The sequence below is a fragment of the Podarcis liolepis genome (assembly GCF_965112155.1).
Source record: "Podarcis liolepis genome assembly, chromosome: 11".
NCBI classification, from domain to species: Eukaryota; Metazoa; Chordata; class Lepidosauria; order Squamata; family Lacertidae; genus Podarcis; species Podarcis liolepis.
The window spans coordinates 6,660,372-6,679,083 of record NC_139565.1 but is presented as its reverse complement, the minus strand read 5'-3'; the positions used below and the strand labels follow the sequence as shown (position 1 = coordinate 6,679,083).

The window sequence follows — 18,712 nt, the reverse complement described above, 5'->3', positions numbered from 1 at the left end:
AGCAGTCAATTGCAAAGGAGATTCGGACATTTAAGCTGGCACATTCTACTTGAGAACCCCTTGCTATTCTATTGTATGCAACAAATAATTTTTAGGAGACGTGATCATGGTTAATCGTATCTGCAGTGCCTGATGTTTTTTATGGTTTTTATGGTTATTGTTGCTTTTCTTTTTGTTCCCTTTGTGAATGATGCCCTGGCCTTTGGCTAGTGCAATAAAGTTTATGATGATGAGGAGGAGGAGGAGGAGTACCAACCACTTTTAATTTGCTTTTTAGAGTGAACACATTGATTAAGAGAAATGTTTTGTGTTTGTGTGCATGAGGCAGACACTACTGTGTCAGAATTACAGTTTAAGCCCTAATACTTCTGTTAAGACCTGGTCTTTCACCCCCTCCTAGCAGTCACTCATCTGTGTCAAGATAAACAACGGATTGCGAGAGAAGCAAATTCAGATCCAGAGGTAAATGAAATGTTGCCAAGACAGTTTGATAACATTCCAAATGACCCAAATAATTCTATTGGGTTATTATGATATTTTGGGGTTTGTTACATTAGTGAGATTAGCCAACCACTTTGTTACTCTGTTCTCAGTTATGTGGAATATTATTAACAAACCTAAATCTACCTCCAGTCTAATAATGCCTTTATCCTTTTCATCTTTACACACAACAATTTTAGATGTAGCCATACAAACTAGATCTAAGTTCACACTTTGGTACCTTAAAGCAGGGAGCAGCTATGTCCTTTGCAGGTAACACAAGACTGACTTTACACTCACACGGATACTGTTCAGTAGCAACAGGCAGCGTCCCTAAGTATCAGGAAAAATATACAAGGTGGCCTCATCCTGCTCAATCTCATTTCAAAGAAATCATTTAGGACTTTCAGAACTTATTCAATAACCAACAGAATAAAGCCTGCATTTCTTTCATGAACACCTCGTTCAGTGTCAAATATGAGGTGCTAACAGACACCTACAACTACAAAACTCTCTACCAGTTCACACATGGCCTGAACACATGCATATGCTATTCTTTAATTTTTTTCAAAATAAAAATCATGGGGTGGGTTATTTTAAGAAATTATTGCAAATCTGGCTTGCATGCCTTCCCCCACCACATATAGATGACCTATAAAGAGCATTGTGCACAGGTGTATCCACAGACAATTCCTGTTACAGGAACATGGCCCCATGTTGGGGAGTTTTCAATAGCCCAAGACTTTTCCCTACTCTCTACCCTACACACAAAGTCCAGGTGTCAATAGGCTTCCAGAAACAACCTGTATATCTCCACTATTCAGAAAATAATTAACATACACAAAAAGATCTTTCAAATGAAATATTACAACCTGCAAGAAAAATCCCTGCAATTTACAACTATACAGCAAATGAACAGCACCAACCATGCAAAGATGTTGGGACGAGGCCCTTTAGGGATCTGTGAGACATATATTACCTACTTTTGCATCAGCACATTACCTGGAAGACTAAATGGATTTTTATAGCATAAGTAACACTTGGGTAGGAAAAGAAGCCACTTTAAACCTTGCCAAGTATCATGACTCCACCACAATGATCGGAATCCTTTTGCTATTACTTTAAACAAGAACATTCCTTACAATTGATTAGGTGAATGGAATTAACTTCACATTTGGTAACAGTTAAAAAAGCAATCACACCCTAACACTCCATGAACGAAACCATGGAGACTACCAGACATCATCTTCCAATGCAAGGAAAAGCATCTATGAAGTACAGCCCTAGACTCCTCAAGAATTCTGAATCGCTTCTTCCATTTACAAAGCAAGTGAAGCGTCAAGCATAGTGCCGAAGCCTCTCTTGTGCTCACAGAATTTTAGCGATCTGCAAATACTCGCCACATATTGTCCAACTCTTATCAGCACTAGAAAACTTTACAAAATCATAATCAGAAGCCTAATTCTGAATTAGTTGGCATTTCTGGGCAACTCAAACAAATGCAACATGTCTGAAGCAAGCAGATTAGCCAAACCAGGGAGTCTTAAAAAGAACAAGCAGGTTTTGGCAAAGGTATCACACTGAAAGCCAAGCCAGACATACAGGTAGATATGATTATTAAACATGCACTTGTCTGCTTGGTTATAATGATAAGGTCACTGGCGGAAGCAGTGTTTCAGGGTAAACAGAGTGTAGCTCTACAGAACCTAGTATTGCCACATTCTACCGCTAAAAGCCATTTTTCCCAACTGGGGAAGGGAAGGGGGGAAAGGAGAACAGCAAGATTAGGTCAGCCGGCAGGTGGGGGGGGGGCTTTTCTCCCTTCCCCCACATATTCTATGTGGTATAAAATTTTTGACACCCCCCCACCCTAACTTTATAGCCAAATGGGCAAGCCTGCGTTTAATAAATGCATGTAGGTCTGGTTTGGTCCCAAGATGCAGTTATCGGGTTGTCTCCAATTAACTTGTACTCACAGAATTAGTGGAGGAAATTCAACACAGCACTACAACAGTTGCTCTATCACTGCAAGCTTTTCAGCTCACCAGATGGAACAACCCCTTCCTTTTCCTGCTTTGACATGTTGTTTTGGGGGTCCTCCTGCTTCCCCTAGCCAATTTCCAGGGGCACAGGGGAGAGGAGAATAGGGGAAATTACCACTGTGCTAGCGTGAGTCATAGATTCATAGAAATGGGGAGTTCGAAGGGAACCTGAGGCCCACCCCACTGCAATGTGGAATCTCAACTAAACCATCCATGACAGATGGGCATCCAACATCTGCTTAAAATCTCCAGGTCCACCCACCTCCCCAGGGAGTCTCAATGTTGAACAGCTCTTACCATCAGAAAGTTCTTCCTGATGTTTAGTCTTATAGTTTGAAGCCATTGGTTTGTGTCCTTCCATTAGTGGGAGTGATTAGCCAAATCCTGCCCAAGTTAGTCACACCCATAAATTTTAATGGGTTTACTCTGAGTAGGACTAACATTGGCCACAACCAACAGAATGTAACTGCTACACAAATACAATACTTCACAGCAAAAGTTATTCAGGAGCTTGAATATTTACCGTGACACAGATTTTTCCTTATTTTAATGACATAATCATAAACTACACAAACACACCCTGGTTTGCTAACTAAACACTTAACAATACCCTCTAAATATCATTATTTTATATACCACCTCCAAATGAAGTCAACAAATGGCAAGCTAGCAGCAAACATAAACAAACAGTATTTTTAACGCAACTTAACAGCTGGAAAGAAGGAAAGTCCCCTACAGTTCATCAGTGAGCAGTCTAAGAACCAGCTGAAATATACTTAAGAAAAGAGAGAGAAGTAAGCCAAATCTGACCCACCCTTCATAGTTCTCTTTGTTAATATTTTACCAGGGTTAGAAATCAACTTCCATTGCACACTTAATGTTTATTTTCATCTAAGCATTAAAAGCAAATCTTTGACCATTTCAACCATTAAAAAAGAGTACAGGCAGTACCACCAACGATTTCTATTTCTTGCTTCACTGGTCTGCTAATATGAATAACCTCACCAAGAAACCACAACAGTCTCACTTCATTTCCCAGCAAGTAATTTATTAGCAGCTGACTGCTGTATGGCCTTGCATTACTAACACTTATACTGCCTTCTGTACAATACTAAATTTGCAATATATTGAGGAAATTATAACCATACAAAATGTAAAACATCTGTCAAAATAAATGAACAAATGACTTTGACTTCCTACATCCTTGATTCTTTTTTTAAAAAAAATGTTTGTCCTCTTGCAAGTTCACAGGAATTCAGAATGAAGCAATGACAATTAATTTAATTATTACATCAAATAAATATGTACAACAATGTTGCTTTAAAAAAGCTAAGTCAAAGAAGAAGTGGGTGTTCATCTCTTGGGATGAATTATCTGAGCAGAAAAACAAGTCAAAAGCAATCTGTTTCCACAGAACAGGAAGAAAAACGAGTGACCATGCATTTGTTCCTAACCTTGAAAACAACACATTACATGCTTCCTGTTTCTCGGTTAAACCAATTATTTCTTTCTTCCTACTTTTAATGCAAAGTGTGTATTTTTAAGCAGAAAAATTAGAAGCATAAACCTTTAAAATGTTGCTTGCCTCAGAGCTGGAGGACTCTGGAAAGGATGCTCAGGTCCCTAGTGTGTCAGCTGAAAGTACATGGATCAGTTCTGGCAGGACTGCTTGGGGAGCTTTTGACAATGAAGCCTGTGCACTCAATCCTATGCTATTCTCTTAGGCAAAATTGCTTCCCCAGGGCAGCTAGACCAGGCATAGGCAAACTCCGGCCCTCCAGATGTTTGGGACTACAATTCCCATCATCCCTGACCACTGGTCCTGTTAGCTAGGGATGATGGGAATTGTAGTCCCAAACATCTGGAGGGCCGGAGTTTGCCTATCCCTGAGCTAGACAATGGCACCCTGAATGCAAGGGCACCTGGAGGGGCAGCATAACAAAAATAAAGGGGGAGGAAGGGAGATCTCTGCCATGTACTCCTTAGAGGGAAGTATCTCAGAGTAAAGAACTAGCATGTGGAGGAAACAGAAGTTAACATGTTTTTCTATAAGCTCAGCAGACCTAAAGCCTGTATAATAGCAGTGCCCTGAGAGGAACAGACATTTCTGCAACTGGTATAAGCCACTGGATGGCATGGACAATGTAGAGTAGACGGTATTTTGGACCTTCCCATTTCTACAATATAAGCTTCAGGAAAGACAAGATACCTAATGGTTCATATAAATACACAGGCTTGGATGCAATTTTTTTCCCATTCTCTCTCCCCACTGCTGTATCAATGAAATCCTCCCACAAAAAAATTCTCTTTTTAGCAAGTGCAACTTGCTGACTAAATATTGAAAAGGGGACTGACACATTTTGAAATTTTAAAAAGATGTAGAATGGGAACAATTCTGCGGTTCATTCAACCTGAAATTATCTGTTTCAGCTTAACAAACAATCACAGTGTAACAGAATATCAACAGTTGTCAAGGTGCTCATAATGCAACACAGAAAAGATGGACTAACTTTGGAAGTTTAATCCACTCTTCACCAGGCAAAACAGGACTTTCACTTGAAAAATCATTCTAACAAGTGAATCCAAAAAGTGACAAAAGTCACATTTCCAGTAGAAATCTTGCACACAATTAAGACTGATTAAGCAACAAGTATACACAACTTAACTTTAAACATTCTCCTTGAAGTATGATTTTTATCTTTCACAAACCAGACTAGCACCTGGATTATAAACAAGAATCTAATCCATGAAGAAATGATCTAATAAAAGTTTGATTAAATGGGGTTTGGACAGGGAAGGTACTTAATGGGTTGTGCTCCAAAACTTTTAGCAACATCAAATACACATGCCAATCATTCTACATTAAAAGTGCATTACCACAGTTTGTGACTGGCTTCTCCCTCAGAGATATGTTCTGGTTGAAGTCATTCATACAGTAAAAATCCTGAGTTTTTGGAAACTTGGTCTCTTGATATATCTTGATCCACATAATGTCACAGTTACACTTGAATGGATTGCCATCCAAAATCCTACAAAGATTAAAAAGACAGGAAATATGGTTTTCTTTTCCAAAAACTAATTAATAATATATAAAACAGTAAGTACAAATGCATTTTTAAAAAAAGTTGCTCCAGATGAAAGTTTAATATGAGACCAGGAAGGACTGACACCTAATTAAGAAGTCGTTAAGGCTGGACTGAATGTTACCTGTTCTTGATCTGCTCCGTGATGGAGAGCAATTAACATCGCTCTTTCCCACTCCTACCTGGTATGATTGCTCCATCTTTAACATACCTAAATGCAAGGGTGTGAAACAGGACCTATGCGCATTGTGCATAAGCCCATCAATTTCAATCTATTAATCAATACAATCTGCATATGAATAAGACAATATTCATGCAAGTCTTGTAGCAGGCATTCACAAGATGTATGTGAGAGAGGAAAGGAATACTTCTAACATGGCACTTGATACTGTCAATATCATACATATTTATTTATTTATACATACATGTATCTTAAAAGAAAACAACTTGGCAATTTTCTAAAACTCCCACTTAATTAAGGACACATTTTTAAATCAAATGTTTTCTAACCTATTAATCCAACTGATGAATAGACTAAATGTTTCAGCCCGAGGACCAGGACTTGAACTGGAGGAAAGAGATGTGATTCCACTGACTTCAGTAGCATTCTACCATTAGTTTGAGCTGTGCCAAGCACAGAATCAACCTGTTGAGCAATTCCATATATTTCAACAATACCAGGAATATGAACCGTATGTGATTTCCAGTATTATTTCTGGAGAAAATAAATTTTAAAATGTTTTTCATATTCCGGGGTAAAGTTAGCTCCCTTTATACTGAAGCACCAAAGAAATGTATTCAAAGTCAGTGATGCAATTATTCTAAAAAGAAAATAATCTGTAGATCTCTAGGCAATGACGCAAAAAGTGTTTAACTAATATCAAAGAGTAATAACAAACAAAAGCTGAACTGCATACTCTAAGCATGTAAGCACATATTGAGGAATTCAAATGAAAGCTTTGCAGAACTATTATAATTAAAACACACATGAAAGCCACAAATCAGCGCTAAGTGCAAAGATGCTGGAGACAAACACAACACAGAACATCCAGATGTCTGGCTCAGGAACGGAACATTATCTCAACTTTGCTCATAAAAGCATACCTATGTTTCATGAGGATAATTTTTTATGTGCCGCTTGAGCCGCCAAAGACATTTCATTAAAAGAAGAAACAAACCAGCACTAATTACAATAATCTACAGGAGTTATATTTGATTTGACCACGATCTTCAAAATCCTTTTTGCCAATGCAATCTCAGCAGAATGTTCATAACAGTTCAGATGTTTCCAAAGCTCTTGATTTGGACTGGACCCAAGCCAAAGTAGATAATTCCGATCAAAACAGACTGTTCTACAGAGTTGACAAATTCTCGCTAACAGACTGAAAAAGTTAAGACCCCACTCCTACAAACCTTGTGGTTTGGGTCAGCACTGGATTTCTTCCAGGGGTGCGTGGGAGACAGTACAGAGGGAGAGGATGGGATTTGCAATAAAGAGAGACTCACATCCCACCTTAATTCTCCTTTAACACGGGGCAGTGGAGAAGGCTGGGAGATGGTCTGGTCTTCCCAGTGTCCCCTCTCTCATAAAATGGAATGCTGAATTTCTGGCATCTGAGGGATAAACTGAGTAAAATTTACATACATGGTTTGTTTTTATTTTTGTTATGTGAATAGGAGTGAAGAGTGAAGCCCAAAGAGCCTCGGGACTGGAGATGGGGAGGGAGAGGAAGTTTCAATCTCTTTCCCTCTGTCTCTCTGCCTGCCATGGTCCTAACAAAAAATGTCTCTCTGGAGCTTTAGATTTCATTGAAATTTTCCATTGGCAGAAAGTGAGGCTTCCCTTGAAATGTAAACAGTGGCTTCGGAACATAAATGTATCAATTTGTCACCAACTAACCACTAGACAAGAAGTTGCAGCCAATTCTGATTCCTTGGCAAGTGTATCTCCACCAGCTTGCTAAACTGTTGGTGGCAAATCTGGGTTTACAGCTACACAGAGTACATGTTGATTAGCCATGGATGGTAGCCTTTAGCTAGCAAATACAAGAGGAAAAAGTATCCATGGGTCAGCCTCTCAACAGCATAACTGCAACCGTTATCTGCACTCAGGCAACTCAGTAGGTGCCAAAGTCCCACAACCTCAAGATAGCATTCACACTTTCCTGTCATGACACTGCCACACTGCCAAACTAAAGCTTTGCCCAGGTCTAATCCAGGAGTACAGTGGAACCTCGGGTTCATAGAATCATAGAGTTGGAAGAGACCACAAGGGCCATCGAGTCCAACCCCCTGCCAAGCAGGAAACACCATCAGAGCACTCCTGACATATGGTTGTCAAGCCTCTGCTTAAAGACCTCCAAAGTAGGAGACTCCACCACACTCCTTGGCAGCAAATTCCACTGTCGAATCTTCTTTCTTGTAGTTTGGATCCATTGCTCCGTGTCCGCTTCTCTGGAGCAGCAGAAAACAACCTTTCTCCCTCCTCTATGTGACATCCTTTTATATATTTGAACATGGCTATCATATCACCCCTTAACCTCCTCTTCTCCAGGCTAAACATGCCCAGCTCCCTTAGCCGTTCCTCATAAGGCATCGTTTCCAGGCCTTTGACCATTTTGGTTGCCCTCCTCTGGACACGTTTGTCAGTGTCCTTCTTGAACTGTGGTGCCCAGAACTGGACACAGTACTCCAGGTGAGGTCTGACCAGAGCAGAATACAGTGGCACTATTACTTCCCTTGATCTAGATGCTATACTCCTATTGATGAGGCCCAGAATTGCATTGGCTTTTTTAGCTGCCACGTCACACTGTTGGCTCATGTCAAGTTTGAGGTCAACCAAGACTCCTAGATCCTTTTCACATGTACTGCTCTCAAGCCATCTTGTATTTGTGCCTCTCATTTTTTTTGCCCAAGTGCAATACTTTACATTTCTCCCTGTTAAAATTCATCTTGTTTGTTTTTGCCCAGTTCTCTAATCTGTCAAGGTCGTTTTGAAGTGTGATCCTGTCCTCTGGGGTGTTAGCCACCCCTCCCAGTTTGGTGTCATCTGCAAATTTGATCAAGATGCCCTTGAGTCCATCATCCAAGTCGTTGATAAAGATGTTGAATAAGACCGGGCCCAAGACAGAACCCTGTGGCACCCCACTAGTCACTCTTCTCCAGGATGAAGAGGAACCATTGATGAGCACCCTTTGGGTTCGGTCAGTCAGCCAGTTACAAATCCACTGAGTGGTAGCATAGTCAAGACCGCATTTTACCAGTTTCTTTACAAGAATATCATGGGGTTGCGAACGTGTGGGTCGTCATTCTGTGCATGCACAAAGCATGATTTAGTGTTTCTGCGCATGCGCAAGCACCAAAACCCAGAAGTAACCCATTCTGGTACTTCTGGGTTCGGTGCGGTGCGCAACCCGAAATCACATAACCTGAAGCATCTGTAACCCGAGGTACCACTGTATTGGAGGAGACACCGAAAGAAGGACTTGGTAACTACTTAATAATAATCATCACACTTCCATAATAGAATACTTAATTTATACCCAGCAGGAAATCAGGTGGACACAGAGATGAAAGTATATGCATAGTAGATTAGGCATTTGTCGCCCCTCCCTATTCCAAGTATACTTATTTTATGCTGATTTGTGGCTTCATGTTTATTTTAACTTTTATCTGAATTTCTTATAACTTTAAAGTCTTTAAATCCCCACTGTACTTACTGGCCTAGCCTTTTAAACACTATTCCGCTAGTTCCATTTAGGTAAACACATGGAACTGCATGCAGGCGCATAAACAGGCCAGCAGAAGCGAGATGGAAGACTCCATCCTTCCTCTGTGCCCAACAAAGAAACCAAGCAAGCTGCAAGAGGGGAGAAGCTTCATCATCCATGCAAAGAAATGTAAATGCTACTGCAGGAGAGACAGAGCTCTCTCACCCTGCCAGCCACAACAGGCTAGTAAAAGAAAAATTGCAGGCTAGTAACCTTTGTTTACAAGGCTGTTCTTGCCAGATTATAAACTAGCTCCCCTTGGAGATTTAGTGGGCCATTCAGAAACATTTCCTCTGTCTTCAATATAGCAGCACATTTTAGCAGCACAACCCAGACTTAACCACCTCCTAAATCTTAATGATCAGCTCACAGCTGTCAACATTTCCATTTTCTTGCAAGGAATCCTATTCAGAATAAGGAATTTCCCTTTGAAAATAGGGAAACATTGAATGCTATGGATCAGCTCCCTGCCCTTTGCTCAGTAAACATCAAATGTGGTACATTGTTCCTTCTCCTTTCACAGTAATATTTCTTTCAGATTATTGCTACCCATTTATTGTTACATTTTATAATAGGTTCTCTACCCTTGTTATACCAATAACTTCCCATCTCCCCTCAAATCTCTACCTTATTAGACTGACTTATTGTTATAGCATCCAAATACCTTATAATCAACAAATTCAATCTCTTAAAATGTACTTAAAGCTATGGCCTTTTAAAACCTCTCTCAACCCATGTCTACCATGACATCTAAAACAAAGTGTTTGTTTGATTACAGAGAAGTCAAAGGACAGTCAGAACAGGAGATTGGATTATTTTCCTCTGTAAGAGTAATTTCATATCTCACTTTCATTGCACAGAAGAAGCAAGTTTCGTAACTCGATGCCCCACCTGGCACCTACAGATATATGAGGCAGATTCCACTATCAAGCCAACTTTTATAGTCTCAATTACATGCTCAATTTAGCCATGAGCAAAGTGGGTGCTACTCATGCCTTCTTTTAATCAGAAATTGAAAAGTGAACTCACTTAAATCCTGGCCAGTGCTAGCACAAGTTCTTTAAACTTTTGAGAGTCTATGTGCACCCAGATGAAAGATCAAAAGGAGAATTATAAAATGCCATCATTAGGCTGTTTATGCCAGCAATGTACATTAATATGAGCTGACAAAAAAAGTATCACATTCAACTGAATAGTACAAGCTTTACTATAGAGGTTGGATTAGCGAAAATACTCAATGGAGCAAAGGAGTTGCTGCTCACACTTTCAAAGGGCTTCTTCATATCTCAGCTTGCCGAGATATAATCGACCAAACATGGTCACTCTATTTCCTCAAACAATAATCTTTCTCATCCAGCTGCTTGATGACTACTACATTACAAAAATATGCAAACTAATGCTGCCTCTTGAACTGTAATCACAAGGCCATAGTATCTTTCCACTTGTCTATCAAATTTCCATACCTGCACATAACATGGGACCTAGCTAAGATTAGGCTCTCCTTGGGAACTTCTAAAACCAGTAAATGATATGGCTTCCCTAAAAAGGAATATGTAAGAAATATTTTAAAATATATATTTACTGGTATTACAGCTAATGAGTTGAATCCATCTAAATTCTACTCATAGCAGACCCTCTGAAATGAATGAACCTAAGTTACGCACGTCCATTTAATTTCAATAGGTTTCCTCTGAGTAGAATTAACACTGGTTTCAACACAATGAGTCCAGGTAAGATAATGTGCCTTCAGACAAGTTTAAGAAGCAGAAGAAAGAAAATCAAACACAAATCCAGTTTTTAAATCCTCCAGGTACTCATAGTTTACTTCTTCTCTATCAAATGATTAAAACAACAAAATTTTCTTTTACTGTACAACTTCACCAGAAAGACAAGTGCAATAAAGATGCGAAGAAAGTTCCAAAAGAGCAGGACAAAGACGAAAGAACGAAAAGATCCAATTCACACAGAAACGTTTTAGAGTGACAGGATGTGAATTCCCATGACCATGGTATGTTACCTACTGACTGCTTCTTCATAAGCACAGCTCAAGCATCACTTGGTCCACTTTTACAAGTTTTGTGATACTGCCCCAGTAACTCAAAAACTTTAATTAGGTGAAGCAATTAAGTCGTCTGCTTCACCAAGGGCTCAGTAATTCTCATCAGGTCAAGGGGTCAGGTGATGCTAGGCCTGCTTCAAGGGCTTCCCATAGTGCACAGTTTACTGCCACTGCAATTCTCTAGTGTTTCAAAAGTAAATTGATCTGCAGTGTGGATTCTGTGGTTTGAGGGGGAAGAGAGAAGAGCCCCTGTTAAAGAGTTCTAGCCTAGGAGTCCTTTTCACAAAACAGTGGTTGCATGGAAGCCTCTTTAAATTGTCTCCATGGGATGAAATGAGTTGTTTGTCTGTATTGTGCTCATCATATGTGTCTGTCCCATATTCTTTACCACCACAGACCCCAAACATTCCCAGTAACGGCTTGTGGAGTATGGAAACAAAACATGTGGTAGTGACCAACCCATCTCATTCACCAGAGCACACAAATGTCTTTAAAAGTAAAGTAAAGTAAAATTTACCTTTTCTTAAACCCATAAGTATTTCCTTGATATATTCCATGTCCATTAAAAATGGATAATGGTTATTTTTATTTATTTATTGTTACATTTATATCTCACCTTCCCTTCAAGGAGTCAAGGCAGCACACAAGCTTTCAACACTCTCCATTTTATCCTCACAAGAACCCTGTGAAGTAGGCTTCGGCTGGATGGGTGATGATAATGGCAACTACTACAACAACCAACCCTCAACATTTAAGAAACAAAACAAAACAATTACTTACAGATCAGTCAAATTCAGGTGGCGGAAAGACTTTCTGGACAAACTTGAAAACTTGTTTCCAGATAAGTTACTGTAAAGAAACAGAATGTCATTATTAATAGTAAAAAACAAAAAATCTGAAACAAAAATATTGCAATATATTGTAAGTTGGTAAAGCTACCAACTTTCAGTTTTTTTTATTGGGTGATGGCCTATAAAAGGATACGGACTGTACTCTCACTTGAAGATGAGACACAACACAAAGGCAAACACTCATCACGATGTGCACCTTTAAACAGGTCTATTCATGTAGAGGAAAAATGTGGATTAAGTTTTACTCCAAAGACATTCTCAGATGTTGACTACATGCTCAACTTATTCATAAGCAATATACATGTTTACCATGTATTCTTTGATCCTTCATTGAAAACTGTACTTACCTAAACCCTGACCACATGCCAAATAAGAAGTTTCATAAGCTTTTTATATATCCCTTTGAAACTGCATGAAAGATCACAGGGAAAATGGCAAAATACAGCCATTAGGCCTTTCACGTCAATTAAGCATTCAGGGCGTCATACTATAATGAGCTTTAATGTCTTCTACTAGATTGAAGATCAGAGGCAATTTTGCTCTAGATTATGTTCACATGGTCATCTGTGCTGTGGGGGTGGAAACACCTTCACTGAAGAAGAGACAAAGGAGGAAAAATAGAATAAAATAAAATAAAATGTTCCCAGTGAGCAAGGGAGATGCTTAGTAGATGCTGTAGTGGTCCCTGTCATCTATGTTCCTATTCAGACTACAAATCTCTGAAGACCTGGACCTTTTTTTTAGGGCTGGGAACAAGTGTAGAAGCTGTCATGAATTGCCAGTTTTGCCTCCCCACAACCTCCATCCCAGTTGAGTGCAAATCTGGCTGAAGTACAGGATATGAAGATACACTGCACAGCACCTGAAGCTGAAGCACTCCAAAGAGAGGGAGGAAGGAAGGCACTGTCATCAAAAATTAAAACAAAAAATATGCTGCTTAGGACACAAGATGGGGGAATTAAATCCACCTAGGGCAGTGAAGAAAAAATCTTGGAATAGTCCTAAGGAGATACAGTGGTACCTCGGGTTAAGAACTTAATTTGTTCCAGAGGTCCATTCTTAACCTGAAACTGTTTTTAACCTGAGGTACCACTTTAGCCACTGCGCAATTTCTGTTCTCATCCTGAAGCAAAGTTATTAACTTGAGGAACTATTTCTGGGTTAGCGGAGTCTGTAACCTGAAGTGTCTGTAACCCGAGGTACCACTGTATTGGTCTGGTTTACAATGCTGAACCATATTTTTGTATTATCTTTTTCTTTTTCTTCTTCTTCTTTGGCGATCACTCGTAGCAGAGTAAGATTGTCTTCCATAAACACGGTTTTAACAATGAGTCCGTAAGTGACTGTGGAGGCCAATTCTGGATCCAGACGTCCTTCCACAGTGGGGACATTGGTTCCCGGGTGGGAGTTGATCACAGTGTGGATTTGCCAAACATGCCTTCCTCTTAGCAAGTTTCTCCCTTGCATTCTGAGTTCAAATGTCTTCAAAGTCCATGACACCTTTGGTAAAGGCTGTTCTCCAACTGGAGCGCTCGCAGGCCAGTGTTTCCCAGTTGTCAGTGTTCATACTACATTTTAAAGATTTGCCTTGAGACAGTCTTTAAACCTCTTTTGTTGACCACCAGCATTACGCTTTCCATTTTTACGTTCAGAATAGAGTAGCTGCTTTGGAAGATGATAATCAGGAATCCGTACAACATGACCAGTCCAACAAAGTTGATGTTGAAGAATCATTGCTTCAGCACTGGTGATCTTTGCTTCATCCAGTACACTGATATTAGTTCGCCTGTCTTCCCAAGTGATGTGTAAGATTTCTCGGAGACACCGTTGATGGAATCTTTCAAGAAGTTGCAGGTGGCGTTTGTAAGTGGTCCATGTTTCACAAACATACAGTAAGGTTGGTAGTACAATAGCTATGAGCCTCGGGACCTCTCCCTTCCTCTCTCTGCCTTCTACCTGAGTGAAGATCAGATGCTTTCGATTCTACTTGTAATGAACTGCATTGAACTAGGCGCTGCACCCCAGTGTTACATGCTAAGCCATTTGTAGTATACATGGTTCTCCTCTTTCTTAATTAATTCCCACAACAACTCCATGAGGTAGGTTAGGCTGAGAGGCAGTACCTGGCCCAATGAGCTTCATGGCTGAGTGGGAATTGAACCGTGGTCTCTCAGGTCCTAGTCCGACACTCTAACCACTACATCACACTAGTTTACAACTCGCGTCATTCTTGACTACTGGCCACATGCACTGGGGCTGAATGGAGTTGGGGGTCTATCAACAACCCGATGGTCACAGGTTCTTCACCGATAGTTGAGGGTGAATTAGGTGTTTGCCTACTTTATTATAATGTGCAGCTTTAATAAGTGTATTAGGCAAGCCCTGATTCTTTTGGCAAGGGAGTCAAGTAAGACTTCATTTTACACTGTTCCTAACTTGTGCTACTTTTCACCATTTTATGTAACTGAGAAATCTGCCAGGCTATAGCACGTCAGTTATTACACAGCTGGAGTAACATTAATGAAAAGTTGATTGCATTCTTTTAAAAAGGACTTTAAGCATATGCATTTGGGGGGGGATTTTTACAGTAGAACATGCGTTTTTTTACACATTTGGCATGTTTCTGAGCTAAAAAATTTTATTGCAAAATTTAGAAAAGAGCAAAACAACCCAAAGTAACCAACGTAGTATATTTACTCATATTTAGTAAACAAAGTTCAAAAATCTGAAACTTCCAAACTTGCCCAATATTTATTTGCAACGAACATCCATTCATTGTTACTAATGAACATACAAAACAGAAAATAAATCACTGGAAAATGTTCTCCCTCACAGCAGTGTTTGCAATTCATGATCTGGAAAATGTGAATTTGCTTGGTTCACTTTAAAATACAGAATGAACCGAATCCCTCCAGTGTCCCTAGCATATACTTGCATGCACTGAGCATTAACGCCCCAAAGTTTTGAACAGCACATACTGTACAATACTTATTCAGGCACTTAAATACACAGTGACTGTTCATACAGCACGACAACAAGTCATTAATGATTTTGACTGCTGAATTTACAAACAGGTGGCTTTGCTAAAACAGTGCTGTTCAATGGCTTGTTAAGTGTTATTGTTTTGAAATTTAAAGTCAGTGAGAATGCCAGAACTGAGTCAATGATGCTGTAAGTTACATTTAAGCAATATCTACTGGAATGTTTATTTTTCTTTGTTTACATTATTACTGATTTCAAATAATCAAGCTAAAGGAAAGCATTTTGGCTACACAAATTTCATCTTGGGAGGGGACAAAATGTATTATTTAGCATCAGACGTTACTGCAGTTGCTTTAAGTGCTCGCTGCTATCATTAGTATTTTCACATGAAATACTGTTGGGAATCAGTTTATTTTTAAAAAGGGATTTTAAAAGGAGTTGAAAGGCTCCTCCTGTGACATAATTAAAGCCAAAATAGTTTTCTTAGTTGGAAACTTCATGCAGTTATATCAATCTTCATTAAAACGTCTGCCAAAAAAACAAAAACAAAAATGGTTTCCAAATCCTAGATGTGCACCAATTGTTATAAGACAAGAAACAGTGAAATGCATAAATGTATGCTGTCACTCTGATGATTTAAACTTCAGTAGAAAAAGCAAACATTACACCCTATGAAATCACTTGGATTTTTGCCACCAATGTTAATGAGACTCAAGGATATACAGTGGGGGGGGGGGGTTGTTTCGAGCTTAATATGAAAATGAATAATAACTCTGTCTGAATGCCACACAAAACCAGTCTTGCCCAACCTGGGTTCCTCAGCCATTGGTGGTCCACAACTCCCATCATTCCCAGACCGAATGGTTAATTGTCTGAGATTATGGGAGCTGTAGTCCAACACCACCTGAAGGACCTAGGCTGAGGAAGGCTGTTGTAAACGATTATTCTGATTGACTAGAACAGGCCACAACAAGCCTCCTCTTCCTCCAGTGTGGTCACGAGGGCATCAAAAGCTTTTGCTCCCCCCCCCCTTTTTTCTTTTTTGCTTAACGCAAGGATGGGAAACCTCTTTCAGTCTGAGGGCCACACTACTTTGTGGTGGCCACATCCCGGTGAGGGACAGGGTCAAAAGCAAAGGGGGCAGAGCATCCAGTGTAAATGAAACCTTTGGTACAGTAGGCTATGTTCTACACACATTCCTCTATATCAGGGGTCAGCAAGGTTCACTTCGCCTGGGCCGGTTCACTCCAGCAGATGCGATTTCCAGCGCAGTCCCTGCACCAGGCTGGTTTAGCAACGCAAGGGGAATTGCTGGGCGGTCAGCTCGGTTCGGGGGCGCCTGGTGGGCCGGTTAAACGACCCCTGTTGGCTGCTTGTGGCCCATGAGCCTTAGGTTGCCTACCCCTGCTCTATATACTCCACCCAAGGAACAAAGAGGCATTATCAGAGCTCAAGAACACATTTCAGCAAGGCAGAAACTCTCAAGGAAGTAAAGTAGGGTTGATGTGGACTGGGGGGAAGGGTGTGTGGCCTGACAGAGGGGCGTACAGAAGCCACACGTGGCCTCTAGGCCTGAGCTTCCCCACTCCTGGCTTAACCAACAGCTCGTCATGTCATCTGAAGCAACAAGCTGCCATTCATGTTAAACATGATTTGTTTGAAACAAGCCAATTGTGGTTTAGCATGACATCCCAATATGCCCTATGCAATAAGTTTCATGGACAAAACTCAAGAAGCTGCATCTTTCAACAGAACATGTAGCTGCATAACATATATTCAAATGCTTCTGGTATTTAGGCGGAGATAAGCAAACTCGCTATACTCTGATTCTTTTTTACAAGGGGAGGCCATTATGTTCCATCAGCCAAAAGGGTTTTTAATGCAAAATCTGTTTCCCAAATTCTCTAAGCTTCAAACGTCTGGTACAACGGTTCATTTCCTAAGTTAGACGGGTTCTGGGCAAAGTTTATTCGGTTCCTATTATAGGTCCCAAACTGTGTCCCAAATTCAATTCTATTTCTGGAAACAGGTGATGCCCACTCTCCACCAAAGCATGGTGGGCTGCCTTGAGATGCTGGCTCAAGACCTCAGTATTTGGCCTGGGGAAGGGATTATTAGTACATTTAACCAATGAGAAGTTTGTCAGCCCATGGCTGAAAACTATGGCCAGGAAAGCCACCTCAATTGGACTGCCATCATCCCTCTTATATCATCTGGGTTACGACACTGCTCTTGAATCCCTGAGACAAAGGCTTTGGGACATCTCACATAGCAACCTGCGATCCCGATCTTATGTAATTTGTACCTCGGTCACAGCTGGAACCCAATACGGGTACGGCTTTCAGATATCCTCATACCTTAGGAATTTGTTGGTACCTACCTATTGGCGTTTATTTACCAAAGCCAGACTAAATGTTCTCAGTGGCAGTCTGAGAGGCATCCTCTATCAGAATAGGCTTTGTTTATGTTCCCAGGATGTCGATAGTATGAAGCATATCCTACTGCATTGTGGGCAATATGAGGGATCAATTGATTGCAGGGAAAATCTGAAGCCTCCCATATTAAATATCTTTTGGAAGACAGGTCAAATGATATTACATGGGCCATGGCAAAGTTTCCTTCGGAGGTTATAAGAAACAAAGATGATTATGCCCTAGATAAAACAAAATGACAGCCTTGGTTTTTTCCATCTGTCTGTCTGGTCGTTTTAACTGTATCTTGTTTTGAATTTTTTTGTGGGTCTTTGGACCACAGTAAAGTATTGTTGTTGTATAACATATATACAACAGTAAATATCCACAGGCATATCACTTGCTGTTTGAGATACATTAGAATGTGCATCCAAGTGTACATGCTGTATATCTGCAGTATACTGCTTTTGACAATATACAAATATGCACATGTATTTAAATGGCTATCTCCATCTGCATTCTGCTGCCAGCTCAGGTGCTGTGTGTCTCACAGGAATACATTATATTTTATGTGTAAATATAAAACATGGAATTTGCAAAGTGGCAATTAGCAGGTCATTGGTATCTAATATTTTTCTTCCCTTAGATTCCAAGTTTGAAATCCATGGCTCTTTAGTCATCATACCGTATCACAAACTGTTAACAATCCAGAATGAAAAGCAAAATCAGCAACCACTTCTTTACACTTCCAACATATAACCAGATATATCTAGATGCTTTCCATTTATCATTCTTTCTAAACTGAACTTGAACAATCCACTGCCATCAGTATGGTAGCAAAACAGGGCCAACCACAAACAATATAGTGCTTTCTGCATGCAGAAAAATGTAAGTAGTGCATTAATGAAAAGGGAAATTAAGGTAGTGCTAAAATGGTTCAACAATGCTGAATGCTTTCAAAGGTGTTAGAGGATAAATAATAAAGTAAAGGGGAGAGCCATGGATTAGCCTGCTTGAACCCATAACAGGACAGA

General features: G+C 40.1%; 1 protein-coding gene across 2 annotated transcripts in view; it reads right to left on the bottom strand.

Moving 5' to 3' along the window:
• NTRK2 (neurotrophic receptor tyrosine kinase 2) overlaps window positions 1–18,712 on the bottom strand; it is a 174,721-nt gene that overhangs the window by 132,842 nt on the left and 23,167 nt on the right. For both annotated transcript variants that reach the window (XM_083464832.1, XM_083464833.1), the window contains exons 5-6: window positions 12,215–12,283; window positions 5,400–5,551 (exon numbers count right to left, since the gene is read on the bottom strand). In XM_083464832.1, the coding sequence (XP_083320958.1) occupies window positions 5,400–5,551; window positions 12,215–12,283 (221 nt within the window). The remainder of the gene's footprint in view (window positions 1–5,399; window positions 5,552–12,214; window positions 12,284–18,712) is intronic.